Source organism: Prinia subflava, chromosome 7 (genome assembly GCF_021018805.1).
Source record: "Prinia subflava isolate CZ2003 ecotype Zambia chromosome 7, Cam_Psub_1.2, whole genome shotgun sequence".
Lineage (NCBI taxonomy): Eukaryota > Metazoa > Chordata > Aves > Passeriformes > Cisticolidae > Prinia > Prinia subflava.
Window position 1 is genome coordinate 34,111,705 of NC_086253.1, and position 26,799 is coordinate 34,138,503.

Sequence of the window (26,799 nt, forward strand, 5' to 3'; positions counted from 1 at the left end):
GGTGTTAGGGGGAACCTAAGGAACCTCGATTATGAGGGATTAAGGAATGAACCCAGCATCTACACTTTTAGACCAAAAATATGGAAAGAAACCCCCTATCTTAGTGCTATACTGTGATACTCTCATTCAATTTTATGCTCTCTCTGGATAATTTTCTTCTCTTCCAATGTCTCTGTAATGCCACCACAATTCATTTTATTGTAATTACTCTATTTTGTGCTTGGTGTAACGTAGGTTTGCTCATTCCATGACAACAGTTATCTGCAAAGCAGCTAAAATAGTCTCTCAGTGCTACTAAGGAATAAAAATACACTGGGAAAAAAATCTGTAATCACATATTTTAATTATTAGTGAAAAATATAAGGAAGATAATTCACTGCACTTTGTTGCTTCTGATATTTCTCTCCCTCTGAAGCAAGATTACTGTTATAGTCAACATTACTAATTTATTCATTCTCACTATGCAAATGACTAAAAATTCTTCATCCAATTTGGTTTAATCTCTGTTCTTTACATGTCTCTGTATTGACCATGGCAACCCTTAAGATGAACAGGCACCAATGGAAGTTTAGCTAGCCAGGCAATAAAAACTGCTGAATTAAGAGGTTGTCTGCCAGGTCTTTGTCTTAAAGCCTTCCCCTTACCCTGAACAAAACAAAAAACCAGAATGCAACTAAAGACCCATTACTGAATACTTCAAAGAATGAAATGCTCACTACAGATGACATATTCTCTTTTTTCCAAGTCTCTGGCTCTTACGCTTCTTTCCCAGACCTTAAATTGCCTGTCAAAGCCTGATAATGTGGAATGTTCCTTGACCCTAAAAACATCTTTCTTTTATCCCCTCTCAACTCTCGTTAAACCATAAATCTGACCACCACCATCTGTAGCACATCACCAGAATTAGCCATTATTATTTTGACCCAACCTCAGCTGAAATCCTTATTTATGTATTAATCACTCAACAAGTGTATCTGTTTTAATATATTTCAGTAAAATCCCTAGGGTCAAACTCTACAATTTGTTATACTTGTTCATTTCACTGGCAGCACTGAAAGACTGAAAACAGCTAAATATTTAATGATTTTAACCCATGTACATTTCTTGTTTTCAAGTCCAGAGATCTAAATCACCTCTCTTAATTTGCTGTCTTCTAATCCTTTTATTAGTTCATCTGGAGAAAAAAAAAATAAAGTGACATTCATTTTGTAGCTCTAGAAACACAGGAGCTTAGAATACCATTAATATCTGCTGGTGCTATGTACATGCCCTGTGCCTCTTCATGCACTGGGAGATCAGAAAGGGAAGCTCCTTCTGACCTTCTAGCCACATGACCTTCTAGCCATTTCCTTGTAATTCAAAACAGCTGGAATTTGAAGTCTTCAAAGGCAAAGACTGTAGGATCAATATTGATTACACCAATATAACGACAATAACTGCAACGTAAGTGACAACTACCTTTTCTTGGTCTTTGTTCCACTGTAGTTTATTGTCAAAGACTGGGAGTGTTAGCTGTATCCCTCAAATATACTATTCCTCTCTTGGCTTTGACAATGAACTAGAAACAAGCTCAATACACAATGTTTAGTGAAAATGAACAGATGGATAAATGCAGCTGTTTCACAGATTGGGAATGTAGGAATATTTTTTAAGCAGACAAAAACTGTTGCTAGACAATTCCAATGAAAAAACTTACAGTGTGTACTAATACACTAAATAATTCAACTGTGTAATCTCTCTGAGCTAGTACTATAGAATTTAGAGAATTCTCCTTTCAGAACAAACATGAAAACAACATGGAAGGAACAGGCTTGTTGCTAAAGTATCAAACTACAAGGCAGAATCTCTTTAGAGATAATGAACTTTAGGAACATAGTTAAATTGACTGATGAAGACAAACTCAGGCACTATTCTGCCAATCAAAATTTGTCTTCTCTCAGGTAGCCATCAATATAAAAGCAAACTTTATGTCCTTATCAGTTTTATTAGGAATTTAGGCACTTGATAAAAATTCTTGATGTTACTATGAATCTGCTTAGCAGCACCTGGCACTGGTACCTCAGTGGCATGTCTGAGACCCTCAAGCCAAACGGTATGAACTAGTTCTGAATTTCCAAAGGGAGAATGATGCAATCAGACTGTGGAGGTGTACCTGTTTGTCTGATTTCCTTCAAGCTAGAAAAGGATGCAGAACTTCTTCCAGCTTTGGGATCGGGATGTAAGAGATCAATCTCCTTCACTTTTTCTACTGTGTTCAGAGAAATAGTATGTTTACTTCTTTTAACAAAGAATTTTATATATAAAGCAAAACTTAAAGCACATTTAGAGTAAAATTTATTTCCTGCTGCTATTTTTGTCCCAAATCTAATGAAAAAAAGTTTCATGATTTTTGGATTACATATTGCCTGTCTGGTTTATTCCCAACCAGTTTGGAATTTATTTGGTGTAGATAATGACAATGAAACCAAGTGACTCTTCCCAGCGTCACTAGCTCTGACTCTGCCAAGTCTGTGGGGATACCAACATAGGAATGACTTACTTTCAATACTTTGATGGCAGCAAGGACTCGTGTGAGAATGCCAGATGCCTCCAACCAGAAGGTAGGCAGATTGTGATGGTTGCAGTCACAGATCACAACAACTCAATCCAAATAATCCACAGCTGCAAGCATAGATGAATTCTCAGGGGACGGGAGAAAAGACTGGTTGTCAAAATTACAAAAGTGCCCACAAAGCCTAACAAAAGCCTCCTTTTACTTGTATCAAGACTGGGATGATTGCTTCCACTGTGGAATAGGATGGCTTTTTAAGCAGAAAAACAGATGACAATATCCAGGGAAAAGGAGTCCAGGAAGGCTGGATATGCTTTAAAGAAGGAAATCTTGGAAGCACAGGAGTAGGCCATCCTTCTGTGCTGAAAGGTGGGCTGGTGCGGAAAACTACGATCCTGGATGAACAGAGAGCTTTGAATGGAATTCAGGGAGAAAGGGAGAGTTTTTCACCTCTGGAAAAAGGCATCAGCAGCTCAGAAGGACTACAAGGTATGAGGCCATGCAGGGAGAAAACTAAGAGGGCCAAAGCCCACCTTAATCTGTCCATTGCTATAAAAGACAACCAATGATTTTAAAAACACATCAGAAAGAACAGGAGGGCAAAACCCCTCCATCCTTTCTTGGAAAAACAGTGACAAAAGATGAGGAAAAGCCTGAGGTACTTAATGCCTTTGTTGCCTCAGTTGTTAATAACAGGATCAGTTGTCATCAAGGTATCCAGCCCCTGGATCTGGGAGACAAGAGACAGGGTGTAGAATGAAGGCTACATAATGAGGAAGGGAATTGTTAGTGACCTGCTATGCATCTTAGGCACATAGATGTTCATGGGGCCAGATGGGATTCACCTGAGTATTGGAGGAGCTGGCAGAAGAGCTCACCAAGCCACTTCCAGTCATTTACCAGCAGCCCTGGCTAACAGGGGAGGTCCCAGGTGAGTGGAAGTTGGACAATGTGACACTTACGTACGGGAAGAGCCAGAAAAAGCTTCCAGGGAACTGCAGGCCTGTCAGCCTGACCTCAGTGTGGGGAAGGTCATGGAGCAGATCACCTTGAGTGCCATCATGCAGTGTACAGGACAAATGGGATCAGGTACAGGCAGCAGGGGTTTACAAAAGGCAGGTCCTGCCTGACCAGCCTGGACTCCTTCTGTGACAAACTGACCCACTTAGTGGAGGAGAGAAAGGCTGTGGATATTGTCTACTGAGACTTCAGTAAAGTTCTTGATACTTTCTCCCACAGCATTCTCCTGGAGAACCCGGCTCCCATGGTGTGGCTGGGTGTAAACTGACTGGGTGGGCAGGCCCAGAGAGCTGCTGGTGAATGGAACTGCACCCAGCGGGGTCAGTCAGGAGTGGTGTTCCCCACAGCAAGTGCACCCTCAGCAAGTTGACAGATGACACCAAGTTGGGCAGGAATGTTGATTTGTTGGAGAGTGAGAAGGCTCTGCAGAGGGACCTGGATAGGCTGGATCAGTGGGACAAAGCCAACTGTATGCAGTTCAAGAAGGCCAAGTGCTGACTCCTGCACTTCCGTCACAACCCTAGGCAGTGCTACACACTGAGTGAAGAGTAGCTGGAAAAATGTCCAGCAGAAAAGGACCTTGAAGTGCTGGTTGACAGCAGCTGAACATGATTCCAGCAGTGCCCAGGCAGCCAAGAAAGCCAATGGCATCAAGGCCTGTATTAGAAATAGTGTGGCCAGCAGAACCAGGGCAGGGATTGCCCTACATATTTGGCATTGGTGAGGCCACACATCAGGTGCTGTGTCCAGCTTTTTTCACTACATGAAAAACATTGAGATACTGAAGCATATCCAGGGAAGGGCAATGAAGCTGGTGAAGGCTCTGGAGCACAAGCTTAGCCCAGAGAAAATGAGGTTCAGGGAGACCCACATGATCACCACATATACCTGAAAGCAGCTGTAGTAAGGTGAGGGTCAATCTCTTCTCCCATATAACAAGTAACAGGCCAAAAGGAAATGGCCTCAAAATATGCCAGGAGAGGTTTAGATTAAGGAAAAATGGGGATTAAGGAAAAAAATGTTTTCATGGAAAGGATTGTAAAATATCGGAACAGGTTGCCCAGGAAATTAGTAAAGTCACCATTCCTGGAAGTGTTCTTCTATGGATATGGCTCTTCAGGGCATGGTTTAATGGTGAACATGGTGATGGTGCTAGGTTGATGGTTTGACTTGATGATTTTTATGATATTTTCCATCTTTAACTATTTAACTTATGATTATTTTTTAAAACTAAAATAAAAAACCTCCTAATTTTAATTAATTCTAATTAATTTTAACTTAAATTTAATTTATGAAAAAACCTACCATCTTAAACCTAGTATTCCAGAATCTTCTACCTATTCTATTATTTCAGTCCCTACACTAATTCTGCAAAGTAATCTCCAGCTACCAAAAGTTCTTTATTTGCCGAAGTCATGCTAACATTTACCTTTGGACTGAGCTGTTTAACGTGGCATTTGTACTGCTACTGGACAAATGATCTGCATGGCCAGCCTTTAGAGTGTGGTGATAGTCTACATTGTGAGGAGTGCATTCCCTCTAATAGAGTGGAAAGAAGAGGCATCAGAGATGAGAAAGCTCTCTCAGATCTGGGCTGCTCTTGGCTTGAACATAGTACCAGTGTCTGTGTGTTTGCGTAGTGCTGGTGAATATGGCTAAATTCACAAGAACAAATCCCAAACATAAAAGCCACAACCAAATCAATAGTTGGGCTCTTGCCCTCCTCTTTTCCCCTTCCCCTGCCAAATGGACTGAGATGTTCAAAAATTCAGAGCTCAAATTAAAGGAGTGCATTTGTACCGACAGTAGCCTTAATGCTAGCATAAAAATGCTATCATTTGTTGCAGCCAATTGGGTAATCTTGCCATCTGTCACCACAAAGTTCACTGGAGGGTTTCTGAACCATCTTAAAACTGCTTTTTCAAGCTTGGTTGGTCTTGTGATCACTGTGTAAGTGAAGTCTAGTTATTTTGGTTTGTAATCAGCCCACAAAGCCTTCTTCCATGTCCTCTCAATAATTAAAATAGCAACTAAGAATACATTTCACTGCAAACACTTGAAAAAAAACCCATCACTAGTTTACACTGTGTAAAACATTTTGCAACAATCTTCAGGAAGAAGCTGCCCATTTGTTGTACATGCTCCTTTCTTGAGAAATAGTAATTCAGTGCTTTTCACATTATCTTTATAAGGAACTCGTTCTTGAGAAATACACTGTATTATCACTTCAAAACCTTCTCCAAGACTCTTGCATCCAAAAAGAAATCAGTCCTTTATTAGCAGGTGGTGAAAGATGGATAATTTATGTAACTAAGTGGCAGAACTAGAACTGTGAAGGCTCACAGCTACCTGCTGCATTCAACTGCATACCACCTGCATTTTGCTGCCTTGCTCAATATCTCAAAGTTCTTTTCTGCCAAAATTATAAGAGGCAAAAAGAAGAATTGTAACATAAAACCAATTCTTATAGCTGTTCTACCCTTTAGCAAGAACTGGACTTGTCTGAATTTTTTTCCTTCTTCTCACACTTGAATGCTGTGAGGACAGGACAGGTAGTTCATAAAGGAAGTAGGGATTAGCATGACTAGTATCCAGTGTATCTTTGAACAGAAAACAAAGTTTAGACCAGATTTGAATACACACACAATGTTGGGGCTTGTGAATATCAGAACTTTTTTTCTTTGTAGAAAAGAGTAGCAATATACAGTAAAAGCCAGAGAAACTTATTTATTGTTCTGGTCAAAATTCAAGGTTGTCTCTATCATAACTCATCAGGATCAACTGTAACTTTTTCTAAAGTACTGTAAGTGACAAACGTTCACATGAAACACAAAGGGCATAGCAAACACCCTGTGAGCTGTGCAGGTGAAAGAATTACAGATGCAGATCATAAGGATGCACAAACAAAACCATACACATACAAGCGGAGGCTTTATCCACAGAAGCAGTCCCACAGTAATGGAAGAGGTAGCGCTCTGGAGCACTAGTCAGAAGTGCCAGCAAGTCAAGACCTTCCCCATTCTGAATATGGCAACTTGCTTTTTGCAGGAAAGAATTCCAGAAGTGACACAGGGCGTTTCAGGAGAATAAGAATTCACAGGTAGGAGGATTCTTTTAAGTAGGAAGAAGAAGAAAGTTGCCTGAATTGGGAAATGGACTTCCAGTGTTCCTCCAGCTTTTCTCAGAATAGCAATAGACGAAAAATTAACACTAGACAGCAGACAGAAAAAACACTGTCTGTCTCTAAAAAAAAATCATCTCCCCAAAACCTCTGGGATAAGGACTATGGCATATGTTCTACAAACATAAAGAACTCAACACCATAGGGGAAGTTGGCAAGAGGAACTGAATGATATTGGCCACCCTTCTTCCCTTCTCCCAGGTGTTTTACAAGGTATGGTAATCAAGTCTCATTATTCATGAAGCTGTGCTTGAAGATGAGTTCCTTGCTAAGTTATTGGACTCATGTTCCAGGACTGCCACTGATACGTATTTCTGGGTGCTGGTATTTTCAAACCATAATTTAAAAATTGGTTCCTTAGAATTAATTGAAAAATCTTTATGCACACTTGAACATAAGGAAAAGTGAACATAATCTATATTTAAAGCAATGCAAAAAGATTATAATTTAAACTAAGCAAATTGCAATTATTGCTCAATCTTGTTGAAGGATTATCTTCTATTTAATCTCCCTGTTGGCAATACATTTTAAAATGAAATATTTGAACACAGAAGTGGTTTTTAAAATTATCTTCCATGTATTTTTCTTGCAGCCATAATTAGAATCTAAACCTATTTTATTCTGAAGGACCTGAAGTGGACCAGAAGATGTGCAAATGAACTGTCAGTGATTTACATTCATTTGCTTTTTCTAAGATAATAGGATACCTTGGATGTTGCTGCAGATCAAAAAGTGAATTAAAAACAGTTAATTAAAATCTTAAATAAAATGAATTAAAAGTTACAAAGACAAGTTCCTTATTTATTACTGTTTTTCTCAAATCTATAAACCCTCTGTTATTTCTAAATTTAAAATAATTTTCAAGTACATGCTTTTGAGCACCTTCAAAAGATTAGTCACCAGCAGCATCATATAAAAACTCCTGAACATATACACTGAATGTAAGACATTTTAGTATAGTGCTATATGAAAAATTTAGTAATGACTATCAAGATCAATATAGTAACTGAAAAACTGGTATTTTCCCTTGTATCCTGAACAGTTGAATGGCTCCATTGATTTTACTGTTTCATCTGCAAAAAAAATCTGACCTGTCTAGGCTATTCCTCATTTTCTCTTGGAACCTTTTAACAATCAATTTGCAAAACATCAAAAAAATTTGCCTAGGAAAAATGTAACAACAAAGGTATATCAGCTATCTATTGTGGATAAACTTACTCTCTTTGACCGCTAATCAAAGATGATTACATGGCACTTTAAAGTATTGTCGTATTTGAACTGTTAAGAAAAATGTGTGGTAGTCTTGGTGTAAATATTTTTACTGTATTCACCCCAAGATGGAACATTTATTCCTCTTGTATGGCTAGATGTCTCATCTCAGTTGTCAAGCCAGGGACTTTTATGTAACAATGGTCTGATTCTGTCAACTGCATTATACAAGGCACATTCAAAGCTTAAGGGAGAATCCCGATTTCTTAAAACAGAAACAAAGATAATTTTTCAGTAGCCTCTCATTTAAATAAGATGTATCTATTATGCCTGGTTTCAGATTTACCCATCTATTCTGAAGAGCAGCAAAACTACTCCATTTTGTAAGAGACTCTACTATAGCTAAATACTCTTTAGCATTATCCTGGGCTTTCTCCCCAACTTTTTTTTTCCCAGTTTATGTTGTTCAGTCTAGAAAGATGGTGAACAGTCATTACAAGTACAGAAATGATGGAGAAGGGCATACTGGATCGTGGACTCTTTTGAGGCAAGGGTTGTTTTGTTCATATAAAGGCAGGAAAAACATTCTGTAAATTTTGAGTTTCTAGCTAATAAAGTCATAATCAATGATTTTAAATATTGTGGGGGAGAAGAAAATGTCCTTGATTTACACATGCCAAGACTGGGCTAAGACCACAGGTGAATAACTTTTCTGTACTCCTTCAGGGATGTCTTTATTTTACTGCTTCTCATTCTATAACTCTTCCCTTTTCTTCCCTAAACTTGCTTTCTAGAAAAAAACTGAGGCTGATGTTTGTTTTATCTATGCTAGTTTTTTTCACAAATCCAACAGAAGTCTTGCCTTGTCCTTTAGATCACACCCCCACAATGTTAAGATGAGCAATGACAATGTAATGTCTCAAAACTAATTGGAAACACCTTTCTTAGGTAAGAGTATTGGTGAAGCGATCCAACCATTTTTTATAGCTCAAAAGCCTTATTTATGGCAGAGAAACCAACCACCCCAAACCCAAACCCACCAAAACCACCACAAATCTCTTGAAAGATATAATTAAGTGGCACTATATGATCATGCATAGCCTATTTGCATGTTGATGGCACAGAGAAGTGCAGGCTGAGGAAAAGATTTATGAACCAAAGGAAAAAGAAACAGGGGCCAATTAATGCAATGTTCAAAGGACACACCGAGGTGGGAGTTAATATTATATAGTGGAACACTTGTGTTGCATATTCCCATCTCATGACTGGCTAAAAAAGATCAAAGCTTTTTTTATTCCATATTAAGAGTGACAGAATATTACAGCAAACATGCAATATGGATAAATGTAATACGCTTTAATAAAAGATGATAATAAGGCTTGATAAGAACTTTTGGAATGTCACCAAATCTGACATGTAAGATGAAAGCATCTGTATGTAGAGATTGTAGTATGTTATTTGGAACCCCACGGAGCTAAACTGTGATTAGAACTCCATATTTTTCCATAAATTAGCTTTTGTTTTGAATTTCCTGCTGAGATCATATGCAAGTTGATTGAACATGCAAGTCAATATATAGGTTTTCTAATCCTTTGCTGTTTTTTAGGCTTCATGAGATCACAATTACAGCAGTCCACTTGTAGATCAAAGGTATGCGATTGAGGCCAAAAGAAAATAACCTATAACCTCTTTACAGAACTTCTTCATGATGATTTAGACCTCTCCACGGTAATTACTACTCGTCTATCCAAACCATGCAATTATGTAGATACATAAGATAACGACTACATGCAGATCTACTTGCAAGCCCAGAGAATTTCCACTTGAATCCATATTAAAAAACAGAATGGATATGCAGAGCTCATCTTCAAGGGGGCCTTTTTATACAACTCTACCTTACCTCAACACCTCCAGGGTAAACTTGATTCAAACCCTTGGTTCAAAACCCCAAGGTTGACAACAGCTCAGTGATTGCAGTCATCCTCTTATTGAAATATCACTGCCACTCTAGGGACTGGCTATTAGATACAGAATCCTTTATTATATCATCAAGAATATGTTTTATGTGCATTGGAATAACATACTATGTTACTCCACTAAAGGGAAATTGTTTTTTTATGAAACTACTCCTGTGAACAAAGTTATACTGTAGATACAGGAAAAATACTATTAACAGAAAAAATAATTTACCATATATGATTTATGAAAGGAAACTGTGACATAAAGACAAAGTTACCATTAATTGTTTGTAAAGCTAGTGAATTGCTTGCAAGTCAGTTTGTAAACCACTTTGTATTTTGTATCAGTTATCTAAGCCTTGGAAAAAACAAGTTAGTATTACAGTTTCACATTGATTTCTTTTTTTCCTTTAAAGTTAAATCACCCACAACACTGCACAGTAAAATCGTACAGGTGATCTTAAGAAGAGCCAGTCTTAGCTCTAAAGTAATGGTCACTTACAAAATTGAAAGAGAAAACCAGTTACTCCTTTTAATATGTGAAAAGACATTGAATCAGTAATAAGGATGTGTTTTAAATTTGTCCTCTACTTTTGGCTACAGCTGAATTGAAATAACAGTAATGACTGCATGTCTCCTTTTCAAATGCAGTGCCTTAATTTCATTACCTTTACTTGAGGATACTAACAGGAGGCAGGAAAGAAGTAGCTGGAGAAATAATTAAAAACCTGGTAAATAATTTGAAAACATAAATAACTTTTCTTAGCAATGTGAAAAGATTTGTAGTGAGTCAAATGAGGACCCACTGTCCAGCAAAAATGCCTCCATAAAAAGGGGTGTGAGACTTGGCATTTCAAAGATGAAGGAGAAGATAAACAACAGATAAGCTTGGAGCTTCCATAAGTGAAGATAAATTTATTGTAGCCAGTTCCTGTGCTACACCTTAGGAAAGCAGTGGTTAGCGGTAGATTAACTCATGTGGCTGGATATTGTTTTAGCTTTCAAAGAATATTATTGAAATAAAAATACTACTCTTCCTGTACCATAATAAGGGTAACTTAGAAGTATTTTTAAATTACATAGCTTTTTCTATACTGAGAGGTTTCTGGAATTAGCTGATTTTCCAAATGGCTGATATTCATTTATGTACCTAACCCCGTCCCTCCCCCCCGCCAGCCCATTACTGCTTCTATGAAACTAGTAAAAGAGATGCATTTGTGTGACCCTATTTTATCAAATATTGTCAAAACCACTCTGGTTTTATCAGTTTTATATTGAGCAAAAACAACCTTTTGAAATGCAAATCTCCACGTCATCTAAACAGCTGTAGCACATTTCTTTTTCCTGGGTTATAAAACTACAAATGCTGCTATAGGTGACAATTCCTAAGAGACAGTGGGCTTGGCTGGGATTTTTGGTTGTGTGGTGTGTGTGGGGTGTTTTTTTGTTTTGTTTTGTTTTTTTTTTGTTTGTTTTTTTGTTTTTTTGGGTTTTTTTTGTGAATGGAGTTGTCTGAAATGGCATCAATTTCCTGTCTACTTCAGAGGACATCTAACTTTCAACCATAATTAATCCCTGCAGTGGGGTAATTACATCCATATAAAACCCATGTGTTCTTGTGATCTCAGCCATGAATGTATTATCAAATGGTATTGCTTAAAGCAAGGTTGGGCACATGCACTTGACCTTTTCATTTTATAGTGTTTGTGTGCAGAGAGGTTTACCAAAATCTCATCTAAGTCAGACATTTTTAACAGCATGATTTTTTTTAAAGCTTCCAAAAAGAGAACAAGCAGTTCTTTCCACAGAAAAAAAACCAAGAAAAGTTTGCGGTTTACAGAAAAGATGCAGTTTCTGCACAAAACTACCAGCTTTAATACATGTGTTGTAATTCAAATATCACAGCAGACAGCACGTGCCTAGGAGCTGACTTCTTTCTTCACAGGCATGAGTTAGAAATTAATTGAAACTACCAGCAACGAAGAGATTAATCCTAAGTCCACAACAACTCAAGTAATCACCCAAGCAAATATCTGCTTTGCAAAATCATTCATTAAACAAAAGCATTCATTTGAAGCATTACACACGTTTGCCTATTATTAAAACACATTACATGTTTATCTGGACTGATAAAATAGGAAGAACATTTCTTAAACTACTCTAAGCTTACTCTTTATCAAAACACAGTGCATTTTAACTGAATATCCCATTAGTCTGAAAAATTGCTAATATTTGGGAGTCTGTCAGAAGCCTAGACACTCCTAGGAGTGCAGAAGGACACACATCTCTACAAAACCTTCCTACAAGAGACTTCAGTTTTCCTGAAAGGAGCATCCAGATTTTGAAAAACATCATACTGCTTCACAATATGATGTGTGGGACTTAGGGGCAATGACAACATCATGTCATCTTGCAGATTATTACTCCACCTCTTATATTGCCAGAATTACTGAGTTTCAATTTTCTCCACTGGGAAAAAGTGCAAGGGTGACAGGACTATTGCCAAAAAAGCTTGTGATAAATCTTAATTAGAATACAAGCCTTTGGAGCAGAGGTGTGCCTTGACAGATTAACTTTTTTAATCCCTTGAAATCTTGTCAAGTCTCTTTTAACCTCCTGATTGTCAGTTACATGTTCCTACATCCTTTCGTGTGAGGATTATCTTTCTCAATGAAGGTTTTATTCTCAGTGCCACTAACAATAATAGCAAGTGACATCCACAACACCAATCAACTCTGAATTCTCTGTACTCCTGAAACAGTAATATTACGCTTTGCACTTAATCTGGAACACAGCAACAAGATCTTTGCTTTAAAAGCATCAGCCAAAGGCACTATGCACAATAGCATTCTTGCAAGAGAGTATATTTCACGTTTATGCTTCAATATATAGATGTTCAACATGTTTAGATTTTGTACTATTCCAAAAAAGATGCGAAAACACTTTCAGCCCAGTAAGGTGGTAAAGTACAATTTCATTTTTGGAATAATCATTCTATTTCTGTCGGAAAAAAAGAAAGAAGGAAAGAAAGAAGGAGAGAAAGAGAGAAGGAGGGAAAGAGGGAGGGAAGGAAGGAAGGAAGGTGTGGAAGGTAGGAAGGAAAAGGGAAAAAGGGAAAAAGGGGAAAAGGGGAAAAGGGGAAAAGGGGAAAAGGGGAAAAGGGGAAAAGGGAAAAAGGGAAAAAGGGAAAAAGGGAAAAAGGGAAAAAGGGAAAAAGGGAAAAAGGGAAAAAGGGAAAAAGGGAAAAAGGGAAAAAGGGAGAAAGAAAGAAAGAAAGAAAGAAAGAAAGAAAGAAAGAAAGAAAGAAAGAAAGAAAGAAAGAAAGAAAGAAAGAAAGAAAGAAAGAAAGAAAGAAAGAAAGAAAGAAAGAAAGAAAGAAAGAAAGAGCAAGAGAGCAAGAAAGAGAGCAAGAGAGCAAGAGAGCAAGAAAGAGAGCAAGAAAGAGAGCAAGAAAGAGAGCAAGAGAGAGAGAGAGAGCAAGAGAGAGAGAGAGAGAGAGAAAGAGAGAAAGAGAGAAAGAGAGAAAGAGAGAAAGAGAGAAAGAGAGAAAGAGAGAAAGAGAGAAAGAGAGAAGAGAGAGAGAGAGAGAGAGAGAGAAGAAAGAAAGAAAGAAAGAAAGAAAGAAAGAAAGAAAGAAAGAAAGAAAGAAAGAAAGAAAGAAAGAAAGAAAGAAAGAAAGAAAGAAAGAAAGAAAGAAAGAAAGAAAGAAAGAAAGAAAGAAAGAAAGAAAGAAAGAAAGAAAGAAAGAAAGAAAGAAAGAAAGAAAGAAAGAAAGAAAGAAAGAAAGAAAGAAAGAAAGAAAGAAAGAAAGAAAGAAAGAAAGAAAGAGGTGAACATAAGAAATCACATTATTATTTACAAAATATTTCCACTCTAAGGAAGCCAAATTAGCTCATTGCCAATGCTGTAAACATTATATGAAACTCATATGGATATCTAAAATTCGTAGCTTTGGGATACCAAGGAAAATAATTTGATCACATGTTAGAGCTGAAAATCTCTGTAATGCACAGTCATGGAAGTACTAGCTGTAATGGTGATTTTAAGTAATTTAAAAAAAATTGAAGCAAAAAAACACTGTGGAAAGTCACATTTTTATCTGAATACTGCCATTTACCAAGCACATGTCATGAATGAGTGGAAAGAGCTGTCTGAACAAATATTAGTTATTAGTAAGGCAAGGGCTATATTTATCAATTGTCTGGCCTTTATGATTGTATTTTTAAAGATTTTTAACTACTGAAACAGAAGCAGCATGTTAGTACCTCAGACTTCAAGGATTATTCTAAGGTCCATTCAGGAGTTAAAATCCTTTAGTAATTTCAGGAGGTGGTTTTCTAGCTGCTAAACAATCATGCTGTACTACATTTGCCGAGTATCTCACCACACACTGAAGGCCCAGTTGAAGTGACTACACACTCTTTGGCCTGCCTTCTCATTAGGCTGCATACCTGCTCTTCTGGCAGGACAGAGCAACACGTGGTACTGATATCCAAAACAACAGGCAGACAGATTTTGCCAGGCGTAGAGCAGAGCCACACGTGCTGGGAAGGCAGAGCCCTACACATGGCACTGCCATCAGAGGCAGCCAGCTTGTGGCTGACCCTGACACTCACAGCTAAGAGAGATCTGGAAATATTCCTTCTGGACAGAAGAGAGATATCCCTGTGCACCTAATCCACAGATTCTTCATTTGAGAGGCAGCCACTTCCAAATCACACCAAGCTTTAATTTTGAAAAAAAAGATGAAAAGGAACATTGCTGCTGCCTCCAAATGCACTAAACACATGAAACCATCCCTAAAAGCCCCATGGATTGTTAAAATGAGTAGTGAGTCTACACTCACTACAATTCACAAGAATTGATGTACTTTCAACAGTGCTGGAGACAGTGGCTGTCTTCACAAATCCAGATATAGGTGTACGGTGAGCAAGAGCATGAGAACATCACCGTGGTTCTGCTGGGCGCGTGGTGCGATCAGACAGCGCCAAGGAGCTGTGCTCAGACAGCTGGCACACTTTCTCAGAAAGGTTTACACAGGAGAAGATTCCCTGCTGTAGATTTTTGCATGGTAGTTTGAATACATTCTGACAGGTAGATTTGGTAAACTGTAAATCTCTGAGCAATTCCTTCAAATGATGACAACAGATCAAAAGGAAACCCCCCCTTTTTTTTTTTTAAAGAATCAGATATATAAATATATTTGTTTACCTCATGGCTTTATTTTGTTGGAAAAACAAATGGGCTGAGAGCATAAACCTAGCTAACTGTAAAAATCTGCTACATATCTGTAGACAGGGAACATATTTCCAACCCACACACCTCAGTAAAGCTCCAGACTTAGCTAAGGTCCCAGCAAACCTGAGTGAAGCAGACAGAAATGGGAAGAGAATGGAGAAAGCCAAAAGTTCTTGATGAAACTCTCAGTGACAATAGTATTACAATACTCAAAATTAAATGTATGTCAAAAAGAAAAACAGTTTCTGTAAACACATAATGAAAGGTAAGGTGATTAATGGCAATTAAACCATATTCTCCCTCATGCCTGTTAATTACAATACCTATGCTGGGTATTGTAATAAAAATTCCATTTAAATGGCACCATTAATTAAGTTGTTTTCCTTATTCCTGGCAGTAACTGAGCTTTACAAACAGCAGAATAATGTTAACTTGGCATTGCAATCAAAAAGAAATATTATATAGCTCTTTATTGATAAAGTAAAATAGATTCTTAGGTATATTTAGGCATTGCTTTAGTCACAAAATTTAGTTCTATAATTGCCATGGCTGTAAATCATTTAGTTCTGAAGAGAGTGGTTCTGCCCTACTCTGACTTCTGCCACTGACCCAACAGGAAGGGCAGGTGGTCCCCCACGATCTGGGAAGAGATGTGAATGCCAGCAGCTGTCACACTAAATCCTGAGTAATATGGGAGAACCACAGATAACAAACTCAGAAACTGTAGTGAAGACATGGGGAGTTAGCCTCAGCCACCAGAAACAGACAATATACTATTTTTAACAATTACTTAAAACTCACCTCAGACAGTTACACACTATCTTTCACACTTTGCATGCTTCTGATGCGTCAGTCTCCTCTAAAAATGAGGAGTTTTGTTTGCTTGTTTGCTGTTTTCCTAGATACTTTCTTCTTCTTCTCTTTCTACTTTAAAACCTCTTAAGTTGGTCTGTTCTTATTCTCAAGAATTTTTTGAGATAACTCTGAAGACAGTTGTTCATTATTAGAAATATACTAGCACATAATGTTCAGCTGATTTTCAATATTTTGGGATGATGATACAACACTAACATTTTTGGACAGACAAAAAGCATTAGTGCTTATGATAAGTGCAGAATAAGCACAATGTTTTTATACAGTGTAGAAAATATGAATTATCTGTAATTATTAAACATAGCTGTCTGGTATCTTTTCCATTCACATTTCATTTGAAATTTGCATTATGATTGTACAGTCATCGGTGTCATAGCAGAACCCAAATTTTTCTATTGTTTCTCATAGAAGGAAGTACCATCAATTCTCCCACACATGTTTTCCCAGAAGATATTTCGCCTGTTAAGTCTAAATGTTAGCTTTCTTTTGTGTCCAAAATGGATTTGTTTAAGTAGTAAAAAAGTACTGATAGATAAAGAAAGTGGTGATTAAAAAAATGATAAAGGCAATAGTGACAAAAACATGTGGCCTTTTAAATGAAATAAAATTTCTTTTTTCCTTTTTTTGTTTTTCTTCTCTTACTACAGAAGAGATGACCTTCTGTTATCACCAACATGTAAATACTTGCTTTATCACAGCGGATAGCTGGCTGGTGTATATTCATGTTCTGACCACTGACTGCTGAGATAATGCTAATAAAATGATCAATCCCAAGTTACACAAACAGTAAAATGCTCAATGACTTGAAAGTATGACAGTTGTTGTGAAGCAGTCAGGACAGGAAAGGCCTGACTAAATAGCTCAGGTCCTACTGTGCATTCAAATGATGTTTTATGTTCATGGAAACTTATTTAGCAGACGTAAGACAAAATTCATGACAGCCACATGCGATTTTTCAGTGTACAACTCTTCACACCTAGTTGACTGAATCTGGTATCGTGCAGTTCCAGCACGGACTGAGGAACTGAGCTGCTCCTCTCTGCAGTTCCATGTATGCTGAAAATGGCAGTAATTTCTTGTATTGATTTTGACAATGTCAAGACAGTGCCATTGGCAATGGAGAATCAATTGCTAGAGCGACTCCTGGGGAAAAAAGAGGTTCTCTGAGGTCCCCAAATTCTCATTAATTTCATCCATTAATTGCTGAATCCACACTACAGCAGAAATAATTAGTACAGTACAAATCAGTTTGTTAATATAGCTGGTCAGAGTCTGTGGCATGTAATAAGAAATTGAAAACAACTCCTGACTGGTTAGTTCTCTACAACTACACAGTGAGTTTTTCTGTTAGGAAAAGATCACGTCTAAGAACAAGCTCCTTCCCTTAGTAAAACCCAAGTGGACAAGGAAGATCCCAAAATGTGGAATTGAAGGATTATGGTTACACATGAAACTTTGACTTGGTGCTTATTTTTGACCTAGGAGGTGCTCTTCAGAACTTTCTTTCAGAACTTTCCTTTTATTCATTCATGCACTGCAAGTGATGAATGCTGAAGGAGGCAGTAAGCCATGGGGAAACTAAGGACTGAGTTCTGTGTTGTCTCTGTAATGTAAAACTGAACTCTGTTTCTGGCTTTCACATGGACTCTCTCTACCAAGTTGATTACAACTGTTAATGTCTATATAGAAAGAGGTCAAACAAAGGCAACTTCATTCTTCCTACTCTTTAACGGCTTATATTTAGTACTGTTCTTCCTAGTCTGCCAAACAGGGAAAAAGATTCTAAAATCTTCATGTTGAAAAAATAAGGGTGCTTTTTCCCTTGGTTGCAAATCTGATTACAGACAGAAGTTAAGCAAATGAGCAGCTTAAAGAAATTCCAGTGTTAACTTGATGCCTAAATGAGGCAGTTTGAATTCTTTACTCTGCATTTTGTAATCCATTATTTCAGGGAGCTTTTCCTTGAATCCTTTACTTTAAACTAGAGCTATTGTTAATTCCTGTCTTTTCTGTGTTGCTACATTATCTTTTGGTTCAGCACGTGCATGTTTCTGTGGTTTTACTTCTTTCTCAACCATTTAACAGTAGATGAAACCTCTATGCAAAGGACCATAATTTTCCATAACTTCCTTCTATTTTCTCTAAAAATTAGTAGGTCTAATTGACAGCAACAGTAAGCTTAAATATTTTGTATACTGCAGAACGGTTGAGAGAGACTATGAGGGCTAGAAATGCAAGAATGCATGGGAAGAGTGTCCTTTAGACTGAAATAACATTTTCAATTCCTTGTGATCCCCAAGACTGCACGAAGTGGCTTTAGAGTGTAGTGTTTGCTCTGGTCTCTACCCATGCTGACACACTCTGCTCTCACCTCATCTTTGCAGACTTTGTAAACATAGGAGTCTTTCCTGTCAGAGTGATAGAAGAAGTGCAAGACATACCAGACTCTTGATGCAGCTCCTTCCTCTGGCTGGGCTAATTGACGGAGCAGTAATTGACTGAGCACTTCTGCAAAGGCAGACATGAAGTCTAGCAAACTGTCTCTTCTGCCTTATGTCGCCTGAGCAGAGGCAGCAAGATCTCAAGTCACTTTCTCTACCCCATACTCACTGTAACTAAAATAAGCCTGGGCATGACGTGTTCATCTCTCTGTAATTCTGAGAAGGGCTGGGTTACACCACCACTCACTGGAGGGGGGTCTGCAGCTGCCACAGTCACACAATGGACATCAGCCACACCTGATCAACATGTACTGGCACATTTTGCCACAATCATGCTGCAAAATAGGTAATTTCCCAGCTCTTGACAGTGATACTTCATATTGAATTCCTTCTTTCATGCAAATGCTACAAGGTGGTACCATTTTCACACGTGTGGCAACATATTTCTGTGAAGTTCAAAACATGTCCCAAACTGGCTATACAAATGCGGCATGCCACCTCAGCTCCTGTAAATTTCAGCAGAGATGTCAGACCACTGACTGTATTGGAGGCATGTCACAGGGTGCTAGAGGTCATACAATACTGTAATCCTTCCCTTCTTTTTATGCTATAACCAATTTCCTACTCAGTCATTTCCCTTTCACATCTATGTTATGAAATATGTCTCCTCTGAAGGCCAGCTAAAAGTGAGTTGGGGTTGTTCACCCTGAAGAAGAGAAGGCTCTGGGGAGACCTTACAGCAGCCATCTATTGCCTAAAGGGAACCTGAAAGAAACCTGGAGAGGGATATCTTACAAAGACAGGAGAAAGGGGAATGGCTTTAACTGAAATAGGACAGGTTTAAACTAGATATCAGGAAGAAATTCTTTCCTGTGAGGTGGCCAGACCATGGAACAGGTTGCCCAGAGAAGCTGTGGATGCCCCATCCATGGATGTATTCAAGGTCAGGAGGGATGGTGCTTTGAGCAATCTGGTCGAGCACAAAGTGTCCTCGTCCATGGCAGGGGCTTTGGAACTGAATGATCTTAAATATCTGTTCCAACCCAAGGCATTCTATGAAATAGTTAACAAAGATGAAGGAGTGCTTCCATCTTACATTAATGATTTCTACTGATTTATACTTGGATAGCCTATTAAATGGGGGATATTTCTGATATTACATCTGCAGAGATGGAAAAGCCACATACATGAATGAGTGCAATCCATTCGTGATTTTATGGACATGAAGTTCTCTAGAGAGCATCTCTGAGTGCTGAATTTTACATTTAGATTGCTGAGTTAGCTGAAATACGCGTAATATCACCAGTAGGCATTGAGCTCCCTATTGACTGTGGGCAGAGGAAGGCTGTTGTGCATTGTTTATTTCAGCTAGGATGTGAGCTGGCGTGCACCCATGAAATTAAATGTTGTGCAGATTTTTTTTTTACAGGGTATGCGAATAAATGATGTGTGGAGCTTTCAGCTCTTGCTCACTGGAAAGCTCAGTTCTTTTTCCCAAATACAGGAATAAGAGCTGCATTAGACATGCTTATATTTCTTAATGTGCCTGTGGGAGAAATAATCTGGTACAGCTATCTTCCTGTGCCCCTCAGATTCATAAGTAATCTGGCTCTTCGGGGCTAGCAAAGTGTAGAGCTCAGCTCACAATCGGGTCTCCAGTGTTTTACTATAGGTATGGCTGTTTTTCCTGACTTTTGACAGTGATACTTCATGCTGAATTCTTCCTTTCATATTTATGCATTTATGTAGTAGCAGATGTTTACTTCTGACGATTATTGCGGCAATATTACAGAGACTGAGCACAATTAATGTGTTTTATAAGTGGGATTATTTCAATCCCACTTAAGAAAAAGATTTAGTGTCAAAATTTAAACCACACCTTTAAACTCCTTGAACATTGACACAAAATAACCACAAATCCCATGACTGAAGAAAGCTGAAGAGCAGTGGCAAGGCCTACATTTGCATATATGTCTTTTGCTCTTTGGGGCTGGCAGCTGAGGTGGAAAGGGTGCTCAAAGGGCTCAGCTTTGCTGGGTCAGAGAGGAATTTCTCCAGCTCCTCAGCAAACCAGTTTCTTGCATTGTTCACAAGAGTTTCAACACAGTAAGAACTACTTCAAAGACGCAACAGAGCTTATGCTGTCTCTTGCACTGAAATGGAACAAGATTGTTTGAACGACGATGAAGATTTAAGGATCTTAAGGCCCTCTAGGCTCTATTATAAATTAACACTGATTTTAAAAAGGGGGAAGGAAAGAGAAATCGACTCTCCTTTCTGTTTTCTTTCCTCCACTCCTCAAGACTCTAAACTTGTGTGCAACCAATACCAAATGCAGACCATTATACTTATATTTCCATAACTGTGGTGACCTAAACTTCTAATTAACCAGTCAGTTAAATGAAAGTCTTTGAAGACCATTTATGGACTCAGAAAAAATCTGTTATCTGGACAAAGATGCAAAGGAAGTTAGGAGTGCAAAAAGATCCTGTTCTGTTCTCTTATTGAGGACATTTTCTCATAGCCAAGCACTGCTCGTATTAAATGCCTAAAACTCAAACTATATAATATTTATAGTGAACATTTATTAAAATAATTAAGGAGATTAAGAAATTATGGAAATCTTCTAAAAAGAAGAAATCTTCTAAAATTTGGAAAATGGAATTTACCAAACAAAAAGAGAAAAGTGTCAATAATTAAAAATAAACAACCCACAAGAGAGGAAGAAGTCTATATCTTCACTGCATATTGTCCTTCTGGCAATTATTTTCCCTATTTTGCAATCAAATATCTGTATTAGACTTTTGCTCCAGTGCCATACACAAACACACATGTATGCAATGATCAAATAAGTGACAGTTAGTATTTCTAAAGATTGTATTTGCAATATTCCAGCAAAATGACAGGAAAAGAGTTCCAAAGACATGCTGCAGGTTATATTCACATCATGGAATTTTTACAGCCTATATTTTACACATACTTTTATAAGAACTTGACCCCATATAATTTAATTCTCATTCAAATGCTTCTCTGAAGTTAATTCACTGATCATCAAGCTACAGAATGCTTGCAAAATATTAAAATTTTCTAATTTCTCTAAATAATTGTGACTTTTCATTAAATCCTTGTGGCTTTTACTGTTACCAAAGACTTTGCTAGTTAAAGGTTAGTATCTCACAGTCCATCCACAGTCCATCAGACACCACTGCTCATCGTGACAATTACAAAAAACGGGACTCACCTATGAAGTAGGACAGCAGTATTGCCAGCAGCACTGAGACCCCTACGGCACAGAGTGCAGTACATTTCCAGCTACAGTACTTCGAAGACTTCTTGAATTTAAAAGCACTTCTGGATAGAGTGTTCCTAGGTAGTGGCCGAGTAGGAGGGGAATAAACAGATCCGGATGCCATTGTGTACCCTGGTGTTGCAGTACTGAACAGCGGTGTGGTCCCTGTTCCTGTTTTGAATAGGAAATGCCTGTGAAAGAAAGAGCACATGGTAATGTATAAAAGTGAATAAAGCTGGAGCACAGGCAAACATAACTCTTTTGTTTGATGTTGCCTATTTTTCAAATAGCTAACAGCATCCAGTCTACAAAGGGTCACAGAAGCAATAACTTGTCATGACACTCACACATAAAAAGACACTTTCCCTTTAAGTAAAGACCAAAGCCCCCCAAACATTAATAATACTCTGGTATCCAGACAGGAAACAGAACTACCCAAAATACAGTGTACCAGGGAGGAAGTCTCTCACAGTTAATCCAACAAGTAGGGACAGGCTTTCTGCTGCTGTTTATTTGTGTTGGCTTCTGCAACAGACTACAGGGAACTCCATTAAAAAGTCAATAATGAGCAATGTGACTGCAGCCCACACTACTTATCACAGCTTTCCTAGGTTAAGTACAAGGAAAACAGTAATCTCTCAGTTACAAACTTTTGGCAACTTTTCCAAAAATAGTCAGCTAAAATTTTTTTGAGTGTGTCCTAAGTGCTCAGTTCACTAATTCACATCTACTTGCACATAATCCTACCATAAAAAGGTCTGATTATGGATACAAGCAGCTAGTTACAGCCTAGAAGAAGTACTCCAAAGAAATACATTTACTAAGTGTTCAAGAAGACCAAAAACCAGCAACAGATATGAAAAGCAACGTCAAAGTTAAGACACACTCTGAGTTACCAGTTTAGTTTCTCAATTAAAATCTCCAAAGGAAACATTACTCCTTGAGCTTCTATATGGTAGAATCCTTTAATTTCAGTTCAATTTTTTTCAGTTTTGAAAGAGCTTCTAGACGTGGCATATTCTACCTGGAGTTTTTCTTCAGATGCACATGCACAACTCTATGAACAACAAAACCTCATTCAAAGAAAGGTCTTTGCACCAGAGGTTTCCCACCTATTTGTTATTGGCAACTCTGTAGCATATGGCTTGCCATTAACTAAGTAATCCCCGCAAAATGAACACATTATATCTAAAAATGGTAAGAAAGCATACTGTGGAGACTTTGAACTTACCAATGCACAGCTAAATAGAACCATAAAGGTGTTTGTGTTTTGTCATAGCTAAGAGACACTCATGAATTGCTGACACCCAGGTCCTGCTGAAGGTAAATGCATGCCCACGCTGTATTTGCCTCCTGCCTGTCACTTATACAGCATGGCTCAGAGGATCCAACTGAGCCAGCTGGGCAAGGGAAAAGCCTTTCTGGATACACCACGTGGCACTGTGAACTGCTCCTTAGTTAATGGGACTTTGATTCTCTGGGACACATGCTCGGATTCTTGTGTAGTAATGGACCAATTTAAACTGTAGAGACACTAGAAATTAATTTGCCTCACTGCAGCCTAAGAAAAATACCAGCAGTTGATAAACAATACTTGTTGTTTACAGGTGATTTTGCTATGAGAGGTTACCAGATGAATTAGAACATCTTGGCATAGGCTCTCTACTTGAAAATATTTGCATTACAAACATGATTCCATGAAATATTTTACATAGGTTACTTCATTGTGAATAATATTAAACTTGATGACAGCAACAACAGAAAGTTATGCACTAGATCTACTGATGCGCAACAGCATATCCCAACTTTTTTTGGCTTTTGAGCTCATAGTAGAAAAAAAAAAATCTCAAAAGACAAAGCCCTGGTAGCTTAAATCCTGTATAAGAAGGTACTTCATTAAAAGTTGTGAGATTTTCAATGTAGCAAACACCAAAATAGTAACTACCCCTACAACAGCATAACTTTGGCTGCACAGATTCACAGAACCATGCAAATTCATTAAGTCCTGATAAGTGTCTTATCCACTTGACCTTTAGTGCTCTTTCATTCCTGGCTACATATGGTAAATGCCATGTCTAGGTATATTTCACAAAGAGATCACCAAAAAACCACCAAATACAAAGGTAGCTGCTTTCCTTTCCATGTGCAATGTATGCTGTTTTGGGGGCAGAAGGAAAGTCATACAGTAGATACTCCTCCTATACATCAACTTCCTGTTAAAATAAGACGCTGCCTGACCAGCCTGCAATTTTCACATCCTCCTTCTCCTGCTGTTAGACTCAACAGACTAAAAATGTGAATTGGCATTATATGAGCACTTGACTAGAACTCCAATATACTTTAAATTTTAAGAAAATAGTGCAATAAAACTGTCTGCCACTGGTATTTTCCTTCTTTTATTTCTCTGAGAAAGTGAGAATTGATGTTGGCTTTGGCAGACCACAAACTACTAGAGACTGTAATCCATATTCTCAAAGACTTTGAGGAGTTAATCCCATAGATAAACTCGAGAGATGACAGCAACGGTGTGAACTGTCTTAACTCTGACAGTCCACCTCAGGCATCTAGATAATGAAAGAAAATGGTAACATTTTCTAAGTGAATCTTAGAAAAATGGAAGTTGAAATGACCCTTAAGATTGAGTCCAACCATTAACTCAGCAACGCCAAGTCCATCACTAAACCATGTCCCTAAATGCCACATCAATACATTTTTAAATGTGGAGGGATTATGACTAATTTTTAAATACCTGGATGGATTATGACTCAACTACTTCCCTGGGCAGACTGATCTGATGTTTGACAACCCTTTCAAGGAAGAAGTTTTTCCAAATATCCAATCTACACCTCTCCTAGTGCAACTTGAAGCCATTTCTTCTTGTCCTGTGGCTTGTTACTTGTGAGAAGAGAACTACCTCCACCTGGCTACAACTTCCTTTCAGGTGCTTACAGAGTGTGGTCAGAGCCCCCCTCAATCCTCCTCATCTCCAGGCTAAACAACCCTCAGCTGCTCCTCAGAGGTTTGTGCTCCAGACCTCTCACCAGCTTCGTTGCCCTTCTCTGGGTGCTCCAGCAAATCAATGTCCTTCCTGAACCAGGGGCCCAGAACTGGACACAGCACTCGAGGTGTGGCCTCACCAGTGCCGAGTACAGAGCGAAGATCCTTTCCTGGTCCTGCTGCTGCACTATTTTTGATCCAGGCCAGGAAGCCACTGGCCGCCAGGGCACACTGCTGGATCATGTTCAGCTGCTGTCAACTAGCATTTCCAGGGCTTTTCTGCAAGACAGCTTTGCAGCCATTCTTCCCCCAAATGGTAGTGCTGCAGGAGGTTTTTGTGACCCAAGTGCAGGACCCAGCACTTGGCCTTATTTAACCTTATCCAGTAGGCCTTGGCCCATTGATTCAGCCTGCTGAGATCCCTCTGTGGAACCTTTTACCCTCCTGCAGATCAACACTCCCATCCAGCTTGGTGTCTCTGTGAACTTGCTGAGGGTGCACTTGATCTCCACATTAATAAATCATTGATAAAGATTGTTGACAACAAAGCCTCATCAGCAGGGCAAGGCACGTGATTATCCTGCTCTGCTCTGCCCTGCTGGGGCCTCACCTTGAACATTGTGTGTCGTTTTGGGCACCACAATCTAAGAGGGTTATAAAGCTATTACAGAGCGTCCAAAGGAGGGCCATGAGGATGGTGAAGGCCTTTGAGGGGAAGCCGTGTGAGGAGCAACTGAGGTCACTTGGTCTGTTCAGCCTAGAATTGGGGTAACTGAGGGGACACCTCATTGCGGTCTACAATTTCCTCACGAGGTGAAGAGGAGGGGCAGGCACTGATCTCTTCTCTGTGGTGACAGTGACAGGACCAAAGGGAATGGCCTGATTCTGTGTCAGGGGAGGTTTAGGCTGGATATTAGAAAAAGGTTCTTCACCCAGAGGGTGGTTGGAGACTGGAACAGGCTCCCCAGGAAAGAGGTCACAGCACCAAACCTGACAGGGTCCAGCAAGTGTTTGGACAACACTTTTGGGCACATGGTACAACTCCTGGAGATGGTCCTGTGCAGGGCTGGGAGCTGCATGATCTTGGTGGGTCCCTTCCAACTCAGCTTATTCTGTGATTCTGTGAAATTAAACAGGACCAGTCCCAATACTGAGCCATTGGGAACACTACTTGTGACCGGCCACCAGCCGGATGTAACTCCACTCACCACTCTCTGAACCCAGCCATTCAGCCACTTTTCTATCCACTGAAGAGTGCACCTGTCCATGGCATGATCAGCCAGTTACTGCAGGAGCATGCTGTGGGAATTTAGCAGCAAGAATTCAGGAATGTGTTGTCTTAGGCAGCACATGGCACAGCTCCTCACTTTAAGCTATTCTCCTTTAATTTAAATCCCATGAATACAATGCCAGAGTGGTTGCACAGTCTGGTTGAACACTGCGGGAAAAATAATGACAGAAAAGTCAGTCTGGCATCTTCATGTGAGTTAAGAAAATTTGTTTGGATCTCTTTATTTCTAATGAGTGGAGTTACTAACAAAGTTGTCAGAGACTCTCCTGCTACATTAACTCTGAGTGCTAAGTATTTAAAGTGTAATGCTATCAGACTTGCACATCTTGTCTGCCTCACTGAGCCATGCCAAACTGTTCCTATGAGACTCTTAGAAGGATATGGTATCTGACAACAAATCCAGGCGGCTTCCAGATAATGCTGAAATTCTTATGCTCTTGAAATACAATCCATCCACAAATTATTTTAATTATCTATATAGTTATCTACCTTGTCTTTTCAAACTTTGGAACTCAAATAGCTAATTTCTAAAGCCTAAACTGTATGTACTACTTGACCAGGCACTGATTTACAGGAAATTACACTATATTTCATCTCATAGGGAGCTTATAGCATCTGCAATAGTGTATCTTCCCTTCAAAATTGATCACATCACATGCACTTGCTAGATCGTCACGTAAGCAGCACTTTAAATATTTTATTAAGCTATGGAGTACAAAACTCCAGTGAATCATGCTAATATTTTACAAGA

At 38.7% G+C, this 26,799-nt stretch overlaps 1 protein-coding gene across 1 annotated transcript in view; it reads right to left on the reverse strand.

Moving 5' to 3' along the window:
* The window catches only part of TENM3 (teneurin transmembrane protein 3), a 1,292,929-nt gene that overhangs the window by 95,068 nt on the left and 1,171,062 nt on the right, over positions 1-26,799 (reverse strand). The window contains exon 17 of the mRNA XM_063402168.1: positions 21,713-21,951. Coding sequence (XP_063258238.1) covers positions 21,713-21,951 — 239 coding nt within the window. The remainder of the gene's footprint in view (positions 1-21,712; positions 21,952-26,799) is intronic.